Below are 17,381 nucleotides of genomic sequence, written 5' to 3'. Positions count from 1 at the left end.
TCCTGACATCCTTCTCTGAAGACGGCTATTGTCTGACATGAGACCCACATAAGGTCACCAGTACCCTTCCTTCTATTGACCTCTGATAAGGCTTACTATTTTTTAAATGAAATTAATATTTTTACTGCTTCATCAAGGACATTCTTAAATGAAACCAGATTTTTTTTTGAAACTGGATTTTTAAAAAAGCTATGAGCATATAGCAATGAAGAATATAACATTTCAGTTTTGTGCCACTACCTGGATTTATGCTACGGCGTTAGCAGTTTCGCACTTTCATATCATCACTTCAAATGTCAATACCGTGAAAAAAAACCAAAAACAATCTGTCCTATGAAAACAGTTTTGACCTCCCAGACCACCTGGTCTCAGGGACCCACACAGGTTCACAGAAGATTGTTTGAAAACTGCTCAAAATCAGCTATTTCAATAATAAGATAATAGTACCAACATCACACAAGAAGATTAGAGATTTTAGATGTAACAGATAAATTTGTAGAAAGAACTTATCAAACCCAATATGATTCAAGAAGAAATAAAAATATGAATAGTCTTATAGGGACTTTCCTGGCAGTCCAGTGGTTAGGACTCTGAGCTTCCACGGCAGGGGTGCACCGGTTCGATCCCTGGTTGAGGAACTAAGATCCTACATGCCGCCTGCTGTGGCCAAAAAAGAAAGAAAGAAAAAGAAAAAAAAATAGTCTTACAATCTTAAAAAATTCAATCAAGAATTTAAAAAGTCCTTCCATAAATTCTAGGCCCAGATGACTTCAAAGATGAATTCTTATTAAAGTCTCTTCTGAGATAGAGAACAAAATAGATACAGTTCTGCTCTAATCTGTTTGAAAAGCCACAGCTGAATCTTTAGGACAAATTGTTTCATCACGTTTGCATCCGGCATCCACTTCTTAATGGTCATTCCCTTGGACAGGGGAGGACTGGGGAGGGGAGAGGTGCCCAAGCTCCAGCCAGATCAGGAGGCCCCTACTCAGAGCCAGAGCCGAGGCAGGCGACAGAGCCTCCAGCAGCTGTGCCTACCAAGGCTTACATTTTTTTACTCTATTTTTTTTTTCTTTTCTTTTAGATAAAAGCTATATGGAAGTTTAAATGTTTTCCTCTCCACCTTGATGGACTGCCTTGAGAATCCTCTCTGTGATTCAAGGCATTTCAGAGCTCACAGACTCAAGAAAAATTAATAGTAGGGCTTTTGAGAATTTGCTGGGAATTAACCAGATGGCTGGATTCTGGGGCAAACACCAAAAAATAAACTGCAAATTGACTTCTAGGCTCCACAGTAATAGGGTTGATTGTGTCGACGGTGCTGGGAATCAAGCTGTTTCCTGAGGAATGTCAGTAGGTGAGGGCTTCCCAGGTGGCACTGGTGGTAAAGAACCCGCCTGTTGATGTAGGAGATGTAAGAGGTGCTGGTTCAATCCTTGGGTCGGGAAGATCCAACCTACTTCAGTATTCTTGCGTGGAGAATCACATGGATAGAGGAGCCTGGCGGGCTACAGTCGCAGAGTCAGACGTGACTTAGCAACTGAGCACCACTACCATATTTTACTGGAGTTGGTTAGATTACTGTCCTTAGACTGAAGTTGCCAGAGATTAAGTTCGGTTGTACTGCAGAGCTGAATGGGTGCGCTACAAATATTGAAGGCAGTGAAAATTGAGATCAAATGCGAGGCCAGGCCCTTATAAGGGGAATCAAGAAGATCACAAGATTTCATTTTGTTTATAATCTGAAGGATTTGATTCCGACACTTCCAGGATTCCTCCTGGAAGGGAATAAACGTGAGTGAACTAGGAAGCCTAGCCCCTCATTCCCTCAAGCGTTTCACTTATTTCACACTTTCTTCACATGGATGGGGCTTCACCAGTTTTCTTCGGATCTGGATCGGTAACTTTCCCAAGTCTTTTCTGCTCGCATCACTGGTACAGGTTTTTGTCCTCACGTGAACTCTCATGGGCCAGAAGGTTTTCCTCAGATTTTAGTCATTTAAAGAAGGCACTTTTACATGAATTTGGTCTGTTTGGAAGCATAAACTTGATTTGGAAACTTCAAATATGGGCGAGTTTTCTATATCGAATCCTTCAGGCGTCCTCCTGTTGGCCGCGGGTCAGCTGGGGACTCGGATCGCTTGGACCTAGGGCGTTTGGCTTGGCCCTCGACGGCCCCACGGGAGACCACACAGGCGCACAGCTGGCACCCGCTGGGCACCCGGCGCCTCGCCTTCCGCTCCCCAGCCGGGCAGGCGGGCCGCGGACCAGGTGCGCGGCGGCGCCCTTCCGGCCTGGCCAGCAGGGGGCGCGAAGGGCGGGGACTGCAGGCCCGAGGTGTCGCTTCAGCGCTGGGGCCCCGCGCCCAGTCAGCAAACCACCGAGAGGCAAAGACCTCCCATTTTCCTAGAGGGAACAAATGGACGTGGAGCGGGGGGAACCCAGGATGGTGGAGGGGGTGACTAAGACCGACCCGGAAGCGAAACGGAGGGAACTTCCGTTCTTTGTTCTGTCCCCGGTGTGTGGGTCCGTGACAGTGTCCAACGGGGCCTGTTTGGTGTCCGGTCCCCTAAATCTACCGTCCCTGCCCCCAGGGTGAGTCCGGCCGCCCCCAGGGCTCGAGGTGGGACGGAGGCAGTGATCGCCGGAGAAGGGGTGGTGTCCCTGCCGCCGCGGCCCGCGGGGTCCCCAGGACCACCTGGAGCAGGGTGCCGGGGACGCGCCGGTGCCAACTCTACTTTCCCCGGCACCCCGCCCCTCACGGCCGGCCCTGCGTCGGGGGAGGAAAGGGGCTGCGGTTCTGGTTCTGCGACAGCGCCCAGCTCCAGCCCTTCAAAGTTCCAGTACGTCTGGAGAGGCATCCCTCTCTTTAAAAACGGCCGATGACAGCGACCGTAACTTGGTCCTTCCCGGAGACGTTTTCATATGTTAACAGTTATCCGCGCTCGCGGCTGGAGCGAGGGTTTAATTAACTGGGACCAGACCAGAGAATGAGGGGTTCTAGGAAGCGCGCGCAGTTAGAACCATTCAGATGACAGATGAATTCCCCTGGTGCCCCGTAAATCGAGTCTTTTTCGGAGAGGGGTACAACTGGGTCCCATTTCCAGCTGTATTAGGTCCCTGATTTGATTCGCTTTTCAACTGGGATTGAACACAAAGCCGGTGTTTCCATTCTGAAACTCATGGAGAGGAGAAGCAGGATCCTGAACTTGAAATCTGTGGGGCACTTAGAGGAAATAAACGTATTTATCGCCAAGAAGAGAAGTTGTGGCGAGTGGGCATCATCTGGTTTCACGTGTTTGGTGGAGAGTCCTGCGGAAGGAGAAGGTTCTATCACCGAAGCTCCATAGGACACTAGAACTCTGAGAGGTGAAAGTCCAAGGGGTAGATTTTTTTTCAGTTAAGCATCCAAAGCCCTTTCTAATGGCTTACCTGTACAGCAATGGGACAGACTCCCTGAAGTAGCTGAGAGTGTCTAGTAGCAAGTTAGCTGCCAGAACCTTAAGAACTTGAGAAGGTGTTTCTTGTCTTGGGTAGGTGGTTGATCTGGAGAATCGTGATTTCCATTCCAGCTCTAAAGGTGCAACACAAATACCAGCTGTGGTCTTAATCAGTATTTATTAGCATACGTCCTTTCTCTTTTTCTCTTAACTCCAAATATCTAGATTAGAAGAAAAGTTTACATAAACATTTGAAATTCCTTCTTTTCTTTTCCTCAGTCCTACAGCATTGATATCAACTAAAGTCTGAACTCCCAGGGATTTGAACAGAGGCTGCCAAGTTCCCAATAATTGCTACTTTGGCATTCTAGAGACTAGTTCCAGAGAAGGAAGGAAAGAGTCCAGCAGGTAAAGCTTTCTATGACTTGTTCTCACTGCCCGGTCATCTTTCCCAGTCCCTAGGAGCACTGCAGGGGGTCGGATGGGCAGTGGAGCCGGGGAAGGGCCCTGCCTGGACCTGAAGCTCTAAGGGCACAATGGAGGTTTTTCTTTCTGTGAGAAACATTGTTCAGTGATCCAAACACTGGGGACTTGTTCTCAACAGTATGCCTTTGAGCTCCAGCTTTGGTTAACCCAGCTGCGAGGAGGGAGTGCTACTTCTTTCTCTGGAGTCTGAGCCTCTGACTTTCCTTTCTAAGGAGAGTTTAGACTGTGAGCGGATTTATTGGGAGTGTCTGCTTATAACCAGTCCTGGAGATTGTCAAGTTGGGCCATAGGAAAGAGAAGATGGCTGACTCCGAGAAAAAGCTGAAGGGCCCCAGCTAGGAGGGTGATGATAGCAAGAGGATGTGTCACCTTGATTGTCAGTGGGCTTTGCTCATGCCTGATTCATTGCTTTTCACTATATAATGGCATTGTGATGGGCCTTCTACAGCCCCTTGCTGCCCAAAGACTAGAGTTCTCTGAACTCTGAGTGACTCTCGGGGACCCTTCTCCTTTTATATCTTACATGAATGCGACAGTCACTCTTGATTTTTTTACTCCTTTCAGGAGTACCCTGCAATGTACTTGGCACTCAACAGATGTTTGTTATATGAGTAGATGAGTAAAGAGACAGAGGTGGACAAAATCCAGGGGTTTTCCCCAAGGTTCTTGCCTAAGTGTCAGGCTGCTCCAGGGACTGCTGCACTCTGCTCAACCTGTTGATTCTTGAAGACAGACTTGTACTTGAGATTCAAATCTTAGTCTAGGTACTAACTTGACATTCACTGTTATTCACTGGAGCAACAGAGAACAGAGCTCTTTTGATTGCCGTGGCAACCAGGGAGCAGGGACCTTAGTAGGGATAAAAACAGAGTAATAAATGATATTAAGCTTTTTTGTAAACTTGGTTCTTGCTTCAGGGACTTACATTCTGATCCAAGGAAATCTGTTATGAGAGAAGGGAGATGAAAAAGCAGGCTAGCTGCTACTTCTCAGGGCGAGGAGACACAGCAGCTGGGACTAGTCTCCCAGAACCTGGTGAATATGTCCACCCACACCCTGTGATGAGACTATACAAGGACCACAGAAAGGGCCCAAATCCGTCAATAACATCCCACCGTTGACTGAGACTGGAAATAGAAAACTGTCTTAGGGAGAAAGGGAAGAAGAATGTATCTTTCTTCTGGCCATGCTGCATGGTTTATAGGATCTCTGTTCCCCGACCAGGAATTGAACCTGGGCCACGGCAGTTAAAGCACTGAATCCTGACCACTGGACCACTGGGGAACTCCTGAATTTATCTTAATAGATCTGAGCTATCTGTCCTAGTTCTGTGAGACAGGGTTCTTAAAATGAGACAGAGAACTTCTGGAAGTTCTGGAAGTATTCTGTAATATCTGTTATTTGGGGGCTGTTCCTTGGCCCCTTTTCCTCTAAAGAGAGCATCTACATTTACTATAATAGCTAGACATGTACCACAGTAAAAATTCTTTTTTCTTTTTAGTAGAAAAAAAATGTTTACAAGGATTTTTTAAAAAAAGATCTGTATATGTTAGTTTATCCATTATTCCAAGTATACTTAAAACTTGATATGATACTTATACATCTGCAGCCTGTAACACTCTTTTTCACTGTCCTTCATTTGAGTAATTGCTTAGTATTTGGCACCTGTGTTCTCCATTTTTGTTGTTAGAAATACCACCCAGTGTGAGTTGGGGAGCCTAAAGTGGGATGTTGTCCAGGAACTTGGGTGTTTGACCTAAAAGACTACCCCCAGTTACTGCATTTCCTGTTGCTGTTTTGGTACTAACTGAAATGCTAATTCCCCTCTTTCTGTATGCAGGAGGGTTTTTAAAAATTATCTTTGAACCTTGAACTTTTGCTTCTGCAGTGCTTCCACCTTCTCATACAAAACCTGCTTCCTACTGACTGCAAATAGGAGACCAGAGATCCAAGATTCTAGCACGACCCATGGAAACTCAGGCTGATCGAGTATCTCAGGAACCTCAGGCCTTGCTTGAGAGCGGTAAGGAATTCAACCTTTTATTCACTTATTCAGCAGATGCCCGTTGAAATCACTCATTCACCAGGTGCCGGGCTAACTGCTGGAATCCTGACTGGAGAGGACATAGTCCTTGCCTTTCACTAACTCCCAGCCTAGTGGGGAAGGCTGACTGAAGCCATTCATTAAGTACAGCTTGGTAGGTTTTATAGCTGAGACATTTTTAAGGGCTGTGGGTTCCTCATGCAGCATTTAGAAAACGGTGACAATCACCAAACTCCATTTTCCAGGCGCTTTGTAAAAGCCAGTGTCAGAGCCCTGGTTTGTGCTCTTCTGGAGCATGTGCTTAGGGGAGCTCTGGGGAGTTATTTTGCAGATCACAGGCAAAAAGGGTAGAAGGAAGAGGAAGGGCATGAAAAGTATTTGTATTTTGTTCTCACAGACTGTGCCACTGACTCTGGAGCCAGTTTTCATCCAAGGAAGTATTATTCCCATGCTAATCAGGAAAACGCATTTAAAATCATTTTCATCTGATGATTCTACAGAATCTAGTATCTCCAGAGATTTAGTCTCTCAGGGACCAATGTGTTAACTTAAGAATTACAGGAATAGATACATAATCAAGCACAGAAACGGGAAACACTTACAGTGTGTAGATTTGATCTGGGGATCGAGAAAGTAAGAGAAGAATCGCGGGCATTATGACTTCCTTCAGAGTTGCAGTGAAGCTAGTTTGCCTCTGGTTAAGAAGTCCAAGAGGTTGAGTTGAAATGTGGAGAATGATGGAAGAGACATGAGCAGGATAGCTGGTGCCTCCTGGGACAGACCAGAGAGCCAGGGTCAGCAGGGCTGTGGGCGTCTCTGCTCAGGCCACGAGGCCCATGCTGAGGGTGCTGGCCTTGAGCACCTCTTGGAGCGGCAGAGGGAGCGAACTTAGAGATGTGGGGGGGGGGGTACTAGGTTGGTCCAGGACCCAGGAGTTTCCGTAATGGGTGGAGAAGCTCGAGTGCAGATCGACTCTCTCATGGACCCTCTCGTCCTCAGCTCTTCCTTCCTCAAAAGGCCCCGCATTTTCTGACAAGGACAGTCTGGGGGATGAGATGCTGGCAGCTGCGCTCCTAAAGGCCAAGGCCCAGGTGAGCCGTGCTTTATCCTTCCTTCCCTTCCCACTTTGCGGAAATGTCTTGTGCAGCAACATCCCGCGCAGTGCTTCTCCCGTCAGGACTGCGGGGCTCCCCTGTGGAAATCATGGACTCCACTTAGTCTCAGCCTTTCCTCTGTCCTCCTCCACCCTCACCGCCATTCCCACTTCCCACATATTGGGAAGTGTTATTCACCCCCATCCCAATTTAGCTTTTGGCTCCACCAGCCTCATCCCTGAGCCAGAAATTGCACGCAAGAATGTGTCGTTTCAGGAGCTGGTGACCTTTGAGGATGTGGCCGTGTACTTCATCCGGAAGGAGTGGAAGCGTTTGGAACCTGCCCAGAGGGACCTCTACAGGGATGTGATGCTGGAGAATTACGGCAATGTGTTCTCGCTGGGTAGGAACGATGCTTCCTCAGTAAAACTCCCTTTTGGCCTTCCTTTGCCTCCTCCTTTACTAGTAACAGTTGAGTCACTGAAAATCATTGTCTAAGGACTGACTTCATCTCAGAAAGTTCTGACAACGATAATAGTGACTCCCATTTGTAGTTTGTAGTTCCTTAAGAGTGTTACAGATAGTCTCTCCTTCAAACCTCACGATGTCACAGCTGTTGAGGCAGCCAGAATTATTCTTATTTTATAGGTGAGGAAAGAGAGCTCAGAGGTCTTAAATGCTTTGCATACAGTCATATTGCTAGTGACTGGCAGGACCCAAGCCTTGGCCTTTAAACTCTCAATCTCTTACTTTTTCTCATGTTATTCTTAGGACTCAACATTAACATACAGCCTAGAGATTTTCTCAAAAGACTCACACACTGGGATCCCTGAGCATGTAAGGCACTGCCCTGTGCCCAAGTGAAGATGCTGGAACTCTGCCAGGCTCCTCCCCTTCTCTGTTGCACTTCCTCTAGGGACCTGTTGCTTTGTGGATGGACGTCGGGTAACTGCTACCCTTGTAGAAATTTCACCTTGTGTCAGGGAGCAGTTAGCTTCTTAACCTTTAAGCCTGTGGACTGTTCATTCCTTCCCCCTCATCCACTGTCAGAACGTTTTCCTGGGCAAGGCCAGGGTCTTCCCCACTCCCACGTGAGGCTTCCCCCTGCGTGTCTTCTCTGTCCCCTGCAGGTCCTGGGTCTGGGATTGAGCTCTAGGCCATTTGGTACGAACAGGATAAACCTTGTCCTGTCTTTCCCCATGAGCAGGAATCCCTTTTCTGAATTTTGACGTGATCTCTGGGCTGGAGTGAGAGGAATTGCCGAGGGGCCTGGATTGGAAGGGAACTGAGAGCAGAGAGGTCGTGAGAGGTACCTGTTCGGGTGAGGGAGGAATAGCTCTTTCTGTCCCTAACACTCACTGCCCTGCCTTGACTCCTTCAATTACTGACAGACTAAACATGCTAACCATCTGGACCCCTTCCACTTGTCCTCTGTGCCTGAAGTTCCCTTAGAAACCCCAGAGCGCTGAGAATGGCAAAGTCAAACATAGAAACTGTTTACAAATCCACTCGGTTAGCACAGCGTTCTAGGCCCAGGGCTGGAGGTGGACTGACCTTTGTCTCTTGCCTGTTCCCATGGACTTGGTGAAGGTGACTACAAACCAGAGTGTCCTGTTCCCCTGGGGCTGCAGGGCTGCACCCTTGTTGTGGCTTCCTGATCTGCTGCTTCTCCACACCCGGCTGTGTCTTCCTGTGGGAGACAGACCGGTCTGTGTTTCTTGTACCCGCTCCCCTTCATCCTCTCACTGGCCCGGCTGTCACCATCTCCCAGTTTATCTTCAGCCTCTGACCTCTAGGACTTTGTCACTTCATTAAACAGTATGTCCTGCCTCTCCTATTTTTTGGTTCCCTGCCTCTGCCTGATCCAGTTTTCTCTTCACTTCCAGCTTATTTCTCGATTTTCCTGCTTTTCTCCTTCCCTGTTCCTTTGGCCCAGTTCTCTTATCCTGCCTCAGCTGCATACAGCCTGGGCAGGCCTGTTTGCACATTGATAAGTAGCATGTACTTTTAGCCTGTGAACATGATGTGATTAGCCTGTCTCTGGTTTTGAGTCCTTTTTCCACAAGGAACAAGTGATATTTGTGTTTTATATTGTGCCAGATGGTGAGACCAGAACTGAGCCTGATTCTGAAATTTCTGAAGATACAGGATCACATGGGGTGCTATTGGGAAGATTGCAGAAGGATATTTCTCAGGGTCTTAAGTTTGAAGAAGCCTATGAACAAGAAGTCAGTCTGAAGAGGCAGCTGGGGAGCTCCTCTGGAGAGAGACTGAATAGGAAGATGCAGGATTTTGGCCAAGTGACAACTGAGGAGAAGCGAGCCCCCACGGGAGGGAGGAGTGAGAAATGCGGTGATCTGAGGAACAGCTTCACTGTGGGTTCCAACCTCATCTCCCATCAGAGACTCCCTGTGGGAGACAGACCCCATAAGTGTGATGAATGTAGCAAGAGCTTTAATCGAACTTCAGACCTTATTCAGCATCAGAGGATCCACACCGGGGAGAAACCCTATGAATGTAGCGAGTGTGGGAAGGCCTTCAGCCAGAGCTCACACCTTATTCAGCATCAGAGGATCCACACTGGGGAGAAACCTTACGAGTGTAACGACTGCGGGAAGACCTTCAGCTGCAGCTCGGCTCTCATTCTTCACCGGAGGATCCACACGGGAGAGAAGCCCTATGAATGTAACGAGTGCGGGAAAACCTTCAGCTGGAGCTCCACCCTCACTCACCACCAGAGGATCCACACTGGAGAGAAACCATACGCTTGTAACGAATGTGGGAAAGCCTTCAGCAGGAGCTCCACCCTCATTCACCACCAGAGGATCCACACTGGAGAGAAGCCCTATGAATGTAACGAGTGTGGGAAGGCCTTTAGCCAGAGCTCACACCTCTATCAACACCAGAGGATCCACACTGGAGAGAAGCCCTATGAATGTATGGAATGTGGAGGGAAGTTTACCTATAGCTCAGGCCTTATTCAGCATCAAAGAATCCACACGGGGGAGAATCCCTATGAATGTAGTGAGTGTGGGAAAGCCTTTAGGTACAGCTCCGCTCTGGTTCGCCACCAGAGAATTCACACTGGAGAGAAGCCTTTGAATGTAATGGGAGTGAGCAAAAGTTCCCTCCAAGTTACTGCTGAAGTAAATATCAGAGAGTCTACGTGAAAAAGAGCCACATGCCTGTTTTCCTCACTTCCTGAGTCTCCAGAGCTCCTGCCTTACTACCTGAGTATGAACTTAGGACGTGTCCCTTCCGACTCCAGCCTTTCACCTTAGAGAATGGGGCCTGTTGGGCAAATCATCCTGGCCCAGTGATTAGCAACCTAGTCAGTTTCCCCAGGAATGATTCCAGCCTTGAAGAATTAGGCTGCCAGTAGCAGACGGAGTGCTGGGAGCAGAGGAAGCTCTGGGACCAGTCTCCTTCCATTTGGGAGGGGAGTTTGCACTAGACCATTTTTCTCACACCAGAAGAGCCTTTCGACGGTGGGGATGGAAGCACAGTAGGAATAAAATTGCAGGGGTTCCTCTAGTTGGAGTTGGCATAGTCAGCACAGAAGAAAGTGGAAAGAACGTTCTGGGTTGTGTTGCATGCTAGAAAGGGGAAATGGAGGCTGCATTTCAAAGCCACTGCTTCTAATCCAGCTTTAAATTTTGATGAGGAATTTCTTCCTTTTGATAAGGAATGTGCTGTTTTGTTTCCTGACTTCATTAATTATGGAAATCTGGTGCTGAGGGATTTGTTATTTTGTTGGGCAGGTGTGGGGGAAGACCCTGAGAGAGGTTTGCTGTAGTGACTGTGTATCCTCCAGGGCTCTTGGAGCAGCAAGACCAAACTTCCATGTGTTTGGTGGAGAACTCACTCATCCCTTTTATGACAACTCACTCATCCCTTTTATGACAGGCCTAATTGGGAAGCCCAGCTCCTTTGTGAGTGTAACCTGAGGGGAAGGATCCAAAGCCTTTAGCACTGGCCTCCGTTTTCCTTCCCTCCTCTCCTCCTTTTCCTCTGGCCACTCCTGTGATGGAAAGTGATTTAAGCTGAACCCCTAGCTACCCAGGATGCTTTTAAGGAGCTTGCTCAGCCAGCTTGCCCTGCTCTCTGAGACCTATGACCTGTGACCTCTGGCCCCAGCCGCTAGACCTCTTCCGACCCCACCTCTGACTTCAGCAGCCAAGTGTGAATGCAGAGAGCAAAGCCCCGAGGAGGAAGCTCGGGCCTGAGCCTAGCAGAGGGCTCCTTGCTGGGTTAGGATGGAGCTCCCCAAGTTTTCCCAGCAGAAGGGATGACCTTTCATTCTATTTTCCTAATACTGCTCATCTGTAGCATAAATGAAATGCACTATTAAACAGAATAGTTTTTCAGAAGGTTGGCTTGAGTGTGTCTTTGTGCAGGGGCCAGATTTATTTCAGTTTAAACAAGAAACATCAGTGACCATGAATGGAATCTTTAAGTTAAACAATCATTTCTCCTCTAATCTCAAACCTGGAACCTCTCTCCTTCAACTCACGGCACACTGCACACCACACACAGGCTGTCTCATTGACACAGCCGCTTATACATTCATGCCTGCCTTTAGGATTTCATGTGCTGCACGTCCTTCTGTGTGGTACAATAGGTAACACCAGCAACCAGAACTGGAAAGGCGTTTCTAAGTATGGGGTCCTTGACAGGAGCCTACTTAGATGTTGGGTCACAATGGACATACCGAGGAAGTTCCCTGGAGGTCCAGTGGTTGGGACTCGGTTCTCTGACTGACTGGGTACAAGGTTCAATCCCTGGTTGGGGAACTAAGGTCCTGCAAGCCATACCACACAGTCCAAAACAAAACAATAGGCATATTGAGATTTCTTGGTTTGGCTCTTGGGGCTGGGGGGGTTATAGTCATGAAGAAGGCTGAGATGGAGAAGGTGAGGAAATGTCTGGAACTCCAGCCTCTGAAAAATTCTGGGTCATATACTGTGATTGGCCATCTAATATGTTTTTAATTTTTTAGAACTCACCATTTTTGGCTCTTCTTTGACGCCCACCACAGACTTGAGACTGGCTTTGTTTCTCCAAGTGCAGACCATAAACCATCACAGCAGGGTCACTAGGCTGCTTGCTAGTCACGCAGGTGTCGGAGTTCGAGTCAGACCCATGAAGTATAATTCCTGAGGGTAGAGCTCCTAAACATGCACACTGAGAAGAACTGGTCATGACATGCAGAGCATTTCTAGGAATTAAATGTGAGCGAGGCCTTACCAGGCTGCGTGGTAAAGCAGAAGAAGTGGCAGGCAGGAGGGGCCTGGCTCCTGTGCAGGTGCAGTTGTGAAGCTCTAGGAGAGACTCCTGAGCACGTGGAGCTGCTGGGTAATGGCCCGTCACTGCACAGGAGGGCTCAGTCCCTTCTCTGCCCAGGCGCTGACCACCTCCACCCTGAAAAGACCATGACCGTCACTCCTCAGAGCTGCTCAGGGGGACCTGAGACTCAGCAGGGCCACTGCATGAAAAATACATTAAAAAAAAATACCTTTGAAATAGCTATAACATCTGATTCACCTGAGTGTCGTGACTATTCATCCCTTTCTCTCCTCCTGATTCCTCTTTTCTGTCCCTAACTGGGCATTCCTCAATGTTCAGTCACGGTATTGGTGGTCTCTTTCTATGCCTATGCCGGTACCCTGGGAACCCATTTACTCCGATGACCTCAACTATTAAGTTCAATTAATTTTTACATCTGCACACGTGGTCCTGATCTCCCAAGCTCTCTCTCCAGTCTGGTCTCATCAGATTGTGGGGCATTTATATTTGGGCCTTTTGAAAGTTTCAAATTGTTTCTTTCAAACCAGATACATTTCCCCCCCATAAACTGCCCCCTCTCAGAATTTCTATAAACCGCTCAAGGTCAAAATGTCTGAGGTGGACTTCTCTGGTGGTCCAGTGGTTAAGAATCTGCCTGCCAATGCAGGGGACACGGGTTCAATCCCTGGGAGCTAAGATACCACGTGCCACAGGGCAACTAAGCCTGTGCTCTCCAACAAGAAAAACCACTTCCCTGAGAAGCTTGTGTGCCAGGAAGCTAGAGAGCAGCCCATGCTCACCTCAACTAAAGCCTCAGAGCAAAAACAAAGACCCACTGCAGCCAAAAAATAAAAATTTTAAAAAGATTAATTATTCTCATCTTCCTACATCTGACCAGCATCAAGTCCTGATTGGGAAAGATGGATTGCTGTCACAGGGAAAGGTTTCAGAACTGACGTCATGGAGGCAGGAGGATTTCCAAGTGAAGGTCCTAACAGAAGCAGACACATGGCATATACTCTTCCTGACCCTTTCCCAAGTGGTTTTTGGCCACGTGGGGATTTATAGCTAAGGAGCAGGGAAGGGGTCAGCGGATGGGAACTTTCTAAGGGGAAGCTTTAGGGATCAGAGGGGTTTGGCTAAACTGACTTAGGATTCTTGCTGGAGAAAGGGCAGGGTGGTTGGACATCTCCCTGGGGTGATGGTGCGGTATGACTAGATATTAAGGGGGTTCAGATGTGAAGGACAGGGGACTCGCTAAAACTAGATTTTACAAGGAAGAGCACAGAGAGGGCCTAAGAAAAGGTTCGGAAGTCTAAGGTTTGCGCAAGCAAAAAGTCTGTCGCATCAAAGAGCAGGATGGTAATGAACCCCAAACACCCTATGTTCGCTCCCATGAGGTCCCTGCATCTGGCTCCAGCTCCCTACCTCCAGCCAATGAGAATTAGAATCCAGCAGGGCCTTGGAAAGCACTTCAACCTCCACTCAGCGCAGACACTTTGGGCAGTATCCCCCGGTAGGTGGCTCTCCAGTCTCCGTGGTGCTGTGTGCAGGGATGGGAGGCTGGTTGCTGCCCCAGGCGAAATCACTGCACGTTAAGTTGTGCTGAGTGCAGCCCCTTCGTAAGCTCCTGCCTTCCACCCTTAGCTCTGCCTTCTCACCTGTGAGTGATTCACAAGGACATTATCAGTCATAACAAACATAACAAAGCAGTTTTATCCCTGATACCCCCTGCCCACCCTAAGTCACATCTGTCCTTTGAGCTCCAACTGAGATAACTCTGAGAATATTCTGTGTTCAGTTTCCAAGTAGGGGAAAAGCCTGGTTTTACCTGAACATGGCAGCTGCCAGGAGTGTGAACCACAGGGTGGTGGTGGAAAAGAACATCTTAGCAAACTGTTCCTTTTTGATTAAAAGAGTGTCTTTAAAAGCTCCCCAAAGACTTTTTCTTTTTCAAGGAAATCAAACCAGTCCATCCTAAAGGAAATCAACCCTGAATATTCATTAGAAGGACTGATGCTGAAGCTGAAGCTCCAATACTTTGGCCACCTGATGTGAAGAACCGACTCATTGGAAAAGCCCCTGATGCTGGGGAAGACTGAAAGCAAAAGGAGAAGAGGTCAGCAAAGGATGAGATAGTTAGATAGTGTCACTGACTGGATGGACATGAATTTGAGCAAACTCCGGGTGACAGTGAAGGACAGGGAAGCCTGGCGTGCTGCAGTGCATGGGGTCGCAAATAGACATGATTTAGCGACTGAACAACAAATTGTTTATAGAGTTTAAGTTTTTTTTCCACTTAAAAAAAAAAGCAGTCAGGTGCATTATTTTAAATAAATCAATAATGAAGAACTGAAGGTTTTTTTTTAATGAATAAAAATTCCCATGGGCTATCATCTACACACACAGATAAATACGGTCACCAGCGTGGTTTCTTGGGAATGACAGAGGACTCTCAGCACCTTCCTCCACAAGCATGTTTTCCCTTGTGTATCCCTTGCTTTGGCTGCTGACGCCAACTTCCCTATCAAGCCCCAGACCTGGGCGTCGTTCTGGCTGCGCTGCTTTTCCTCCCCACATCCTCTCCCTCCACGTCTCCAGCCCATCCTGTCTGGCCCATTCTGGGGGCTTCCACATCGGCCGAGGCCATCTCTAACTTGTTCTGGACTTTGGCACCAGCCTTAACAGTTGGTGTCTTTGCTCCCAAAGTCTCCTCTAGCCCATTGGTCCTGCCTGTGCCTGAATCATGTCTCCTAAATGCTCATTGGATGATGGCACCTCCAAGCTTTCCAGGGGCCCCTTCTCATCCCCCAGGTCAGAGTCCAAATTCTTCCTCTCAACACAGGGCTTCTCACGTCCCGGCCCTACCCACTCTCCTGACCCTCCTCCCCTCCAGCACATGGGGCAATGCAGAACGGCAGTGACAGCGATGCCATTTAATGCCGCGTGCCTTTGCCCGTGCTAATGGCCTTCCCCCTCATCCACTTAACAAGCCCCTCCTCCGTAACCTTCCCCTAGTCTGTGGAGTCTTCCCAGGGCCTGGTGGACGCCACCTTCCGGCCCCACCAGGCCCATCATTTCCTGCAGCTGCCTCTGCGCCTTGTACACGTGCTCATCATTGTGTTCATCTTCCTCCTCTGTCTTCTACTTATTTGTTCAAACCTCTGTCTCCTTCACTCTGGGGGGGGTTTTTCCTACATTTTCACACTTTTCTACCACAAATAAGTATGGCATTCATAATCAGAAAAAATATATACCAAGGAAAAGGGAAAATAAAGGTAGTAAGGAGCACCAGCCATGAAGCAGGCACTGTGTGTCAGGCATCATTCTAAGCGCTTTACCTGATAACTCATTTAATCTTTGTAGCCAGCCTGCGAGGTGGGTACTAGTACTGCCCCATTTTTGTTCCCTTTTCTTCAGGAAAGAAGAAAGGAAGGAGAGGAGGGAGGGGAGTTCTCTGGGCACAATAGATGGTGCAGGGAGACTCAGAGGCACTCATCACTATCTCCCCAGATCTCCTGCCACTGATCCTTGAAGCTCTTCACCAGCAGCTCAGTGAGTGCCATGGGGGATATGGAGATGAGTGACCCACGGCTCCTGCACTAAGGGGGCGCCAGCCTAATGGGAGCCAGAGTGAGACCCCAGGAGAGGTCAGTAATCATCATGACAGGGTATCTTTACTGACCATCTATGCGCCAGCATGGACAGGAAAGTCAGCATTATCTTCATACGATCTTATGTGCTGTTGGTTATATTAACAGCCCTCTTTTTACAGATGAGAACCCGATACACGACAGAGATAGTAAGCAGTGGAACAGGGGTTCAAACCCAGGCAGTCTGGCTCTGGAGCTTGGGCTCTTAATTACACCACGGTGTTCTCTCTGCAAATGAAATGAGGAATCACAGGAAGCCAGCTGGTGTTCCACGTGGACAGAGCATGTGGCCAGCACAAAAAGCTTCATTGAGCAAACAGTGTTAAAGCTGAATTGAGAACAGGGGTCAGTAAATACAGGCAACTGTCCCTTTTTTAGTTACAAGGGTGTGACTTCTCCTTCCCTCAAGACTCCATCATGTTCCCCTGGATACCACCCCAGACCCTCTCGACATTACAATCACTGTCACCATCAAGCCCACGTGCAGGACCTTCTGTGCTGTGTGTCGTTCTGTGTGGTACAATACTTAGGCTGGGGGCAGGCGGGCATCATCAAGACAAAACTGTCCAGAACCGTGAAATTCCACTGCCACCCTCTCCCCCCAGTCTGCCTTATCACAGTGTGGACTCCAGACGAAAAGTTCCAATGAAAAGCAAGTTCCGATGGTCTCTTTTGCAGGAAGAGGCTGATGCATCATCAGACTCATGGAGTAGCAAGTGACCAAAAAAAAATTGCTCATAAAGCTACTTATGTTACCTGTCTTGTAACCTGAATTAAACATAGAAGTTCTCAGTAATTCGTATCTGCCCTAATTACAGCATAGAAACACCAAACTTCACCAGCTGAACGATTCTCTGGGGTAACCCCACTCCATTTTCTTTACGTCTCACACCTGTTCGGGGACTGTCACTCTGTCCTGTCAGGTTTCACCACTGACTCCACAACCCGCCATCAGAGGCCTCTCTGCTCACCAGCCTCCCCAGGACCCCCCAGCCCCTTCCTCACGTGCTTGCCACTTACTTCCACCACCTTGTCTTTGCTGGTACCATTCCGCTTGCAGCGTCCTGCCCTCCTCCCCAGGTTGCTGAATTTCCAGTGTGTTCACAACTGAGGGAAAGCACTCCAAGCACAAGGACAGCAGCTGCAAAGGGCTCTTGCAGAGGGCTGTGTTTGCCACATTCTCACAACAGTGAGGGGCGCTGCCATCTAGGAGGGGCTGTGCTCTGAAAGTCGACTATCAGATGGGAGGGGGTTTTCCCACCCAGAATTCTTGATCCTCGATTCCAGTTTGAAATGGGTGGAAAATTTCCCTCGGTATTACAGGCAAGGATTAACTGCTGGTGTGAATCTTTTGTCTTTTCACATCTGAGTCCCTGGC

At 48.3% G+C, this 17,381-nt stretch overlaps 1 protein-coding gene across 4 annotated transcripts in view; it reads left to right on the top strand.

Annotated features, from left to right (window-relative positions):
• The first annotated feature begins 2,489 nt into the window (after positions 1-2,489).
• The window catches only part of ZNF3 (zinc finger protein 3), a 490,877-nt gene continuing 475,985 nt past the window's right edge, over positions 2,490-17,381 (top strand). The window contains exons 1-6 of one of the 4 annotated variants that reach the window (XM_081555814.1): positions 2,490-2,595; positions 3,720-3,848; positions 5,815-5,949; positions 6,970-7,061; positions 7,341-7,467; positions 9,165-11,434. In XM_081555814.1, coding sequence (XP_081411940.1) covers positions 5,895-5,949; positions 6,970-7,061; positions 7,341-7,467; positions 9,165-10,234 — 1,344 coding nt within the window. In that variant the 5' untranslated portion in view covers positions 2,490-2,595; positions 3,720-3,848; positions 5,815-5,894 and the 3' untranslated portion in view covers positions 10,235-11,434. Of the gene's footprint in view, positions 2,596-3,370; positions 3,534-3,719; positions 3,849-5,814; positions 5,950-6,969; positions 7,062-7,340; positions 7,468-8,271; positions 8,374-9,164; positions 11,435-17,381 lie in introns of those variants that run through there. The other 3 variants (XM_081555811.1, XM_081555815.1, XM_081555826.1) reach the window with 3 other exon arrangements.

The sequence above is a fragment of the Giraffa tippelskirchi genome, chromosome 13 (assembly GCF_054371585.1).
Source record: "Giraffa tippelskirchi isolate mGirTip1 chromosome 13, T2T-mGirTip1v1.2.pri, whole genome shotgun sequence".
NCBI lineage: Eukaryota > Metazoa > Chordata > Mammalia > Artiodactyla > Giraffidae > Giraffa > Giraffa tippelskirchi.
This window is presented reverse-complemented; position numbering and strand designations above follow the sequence as displayed.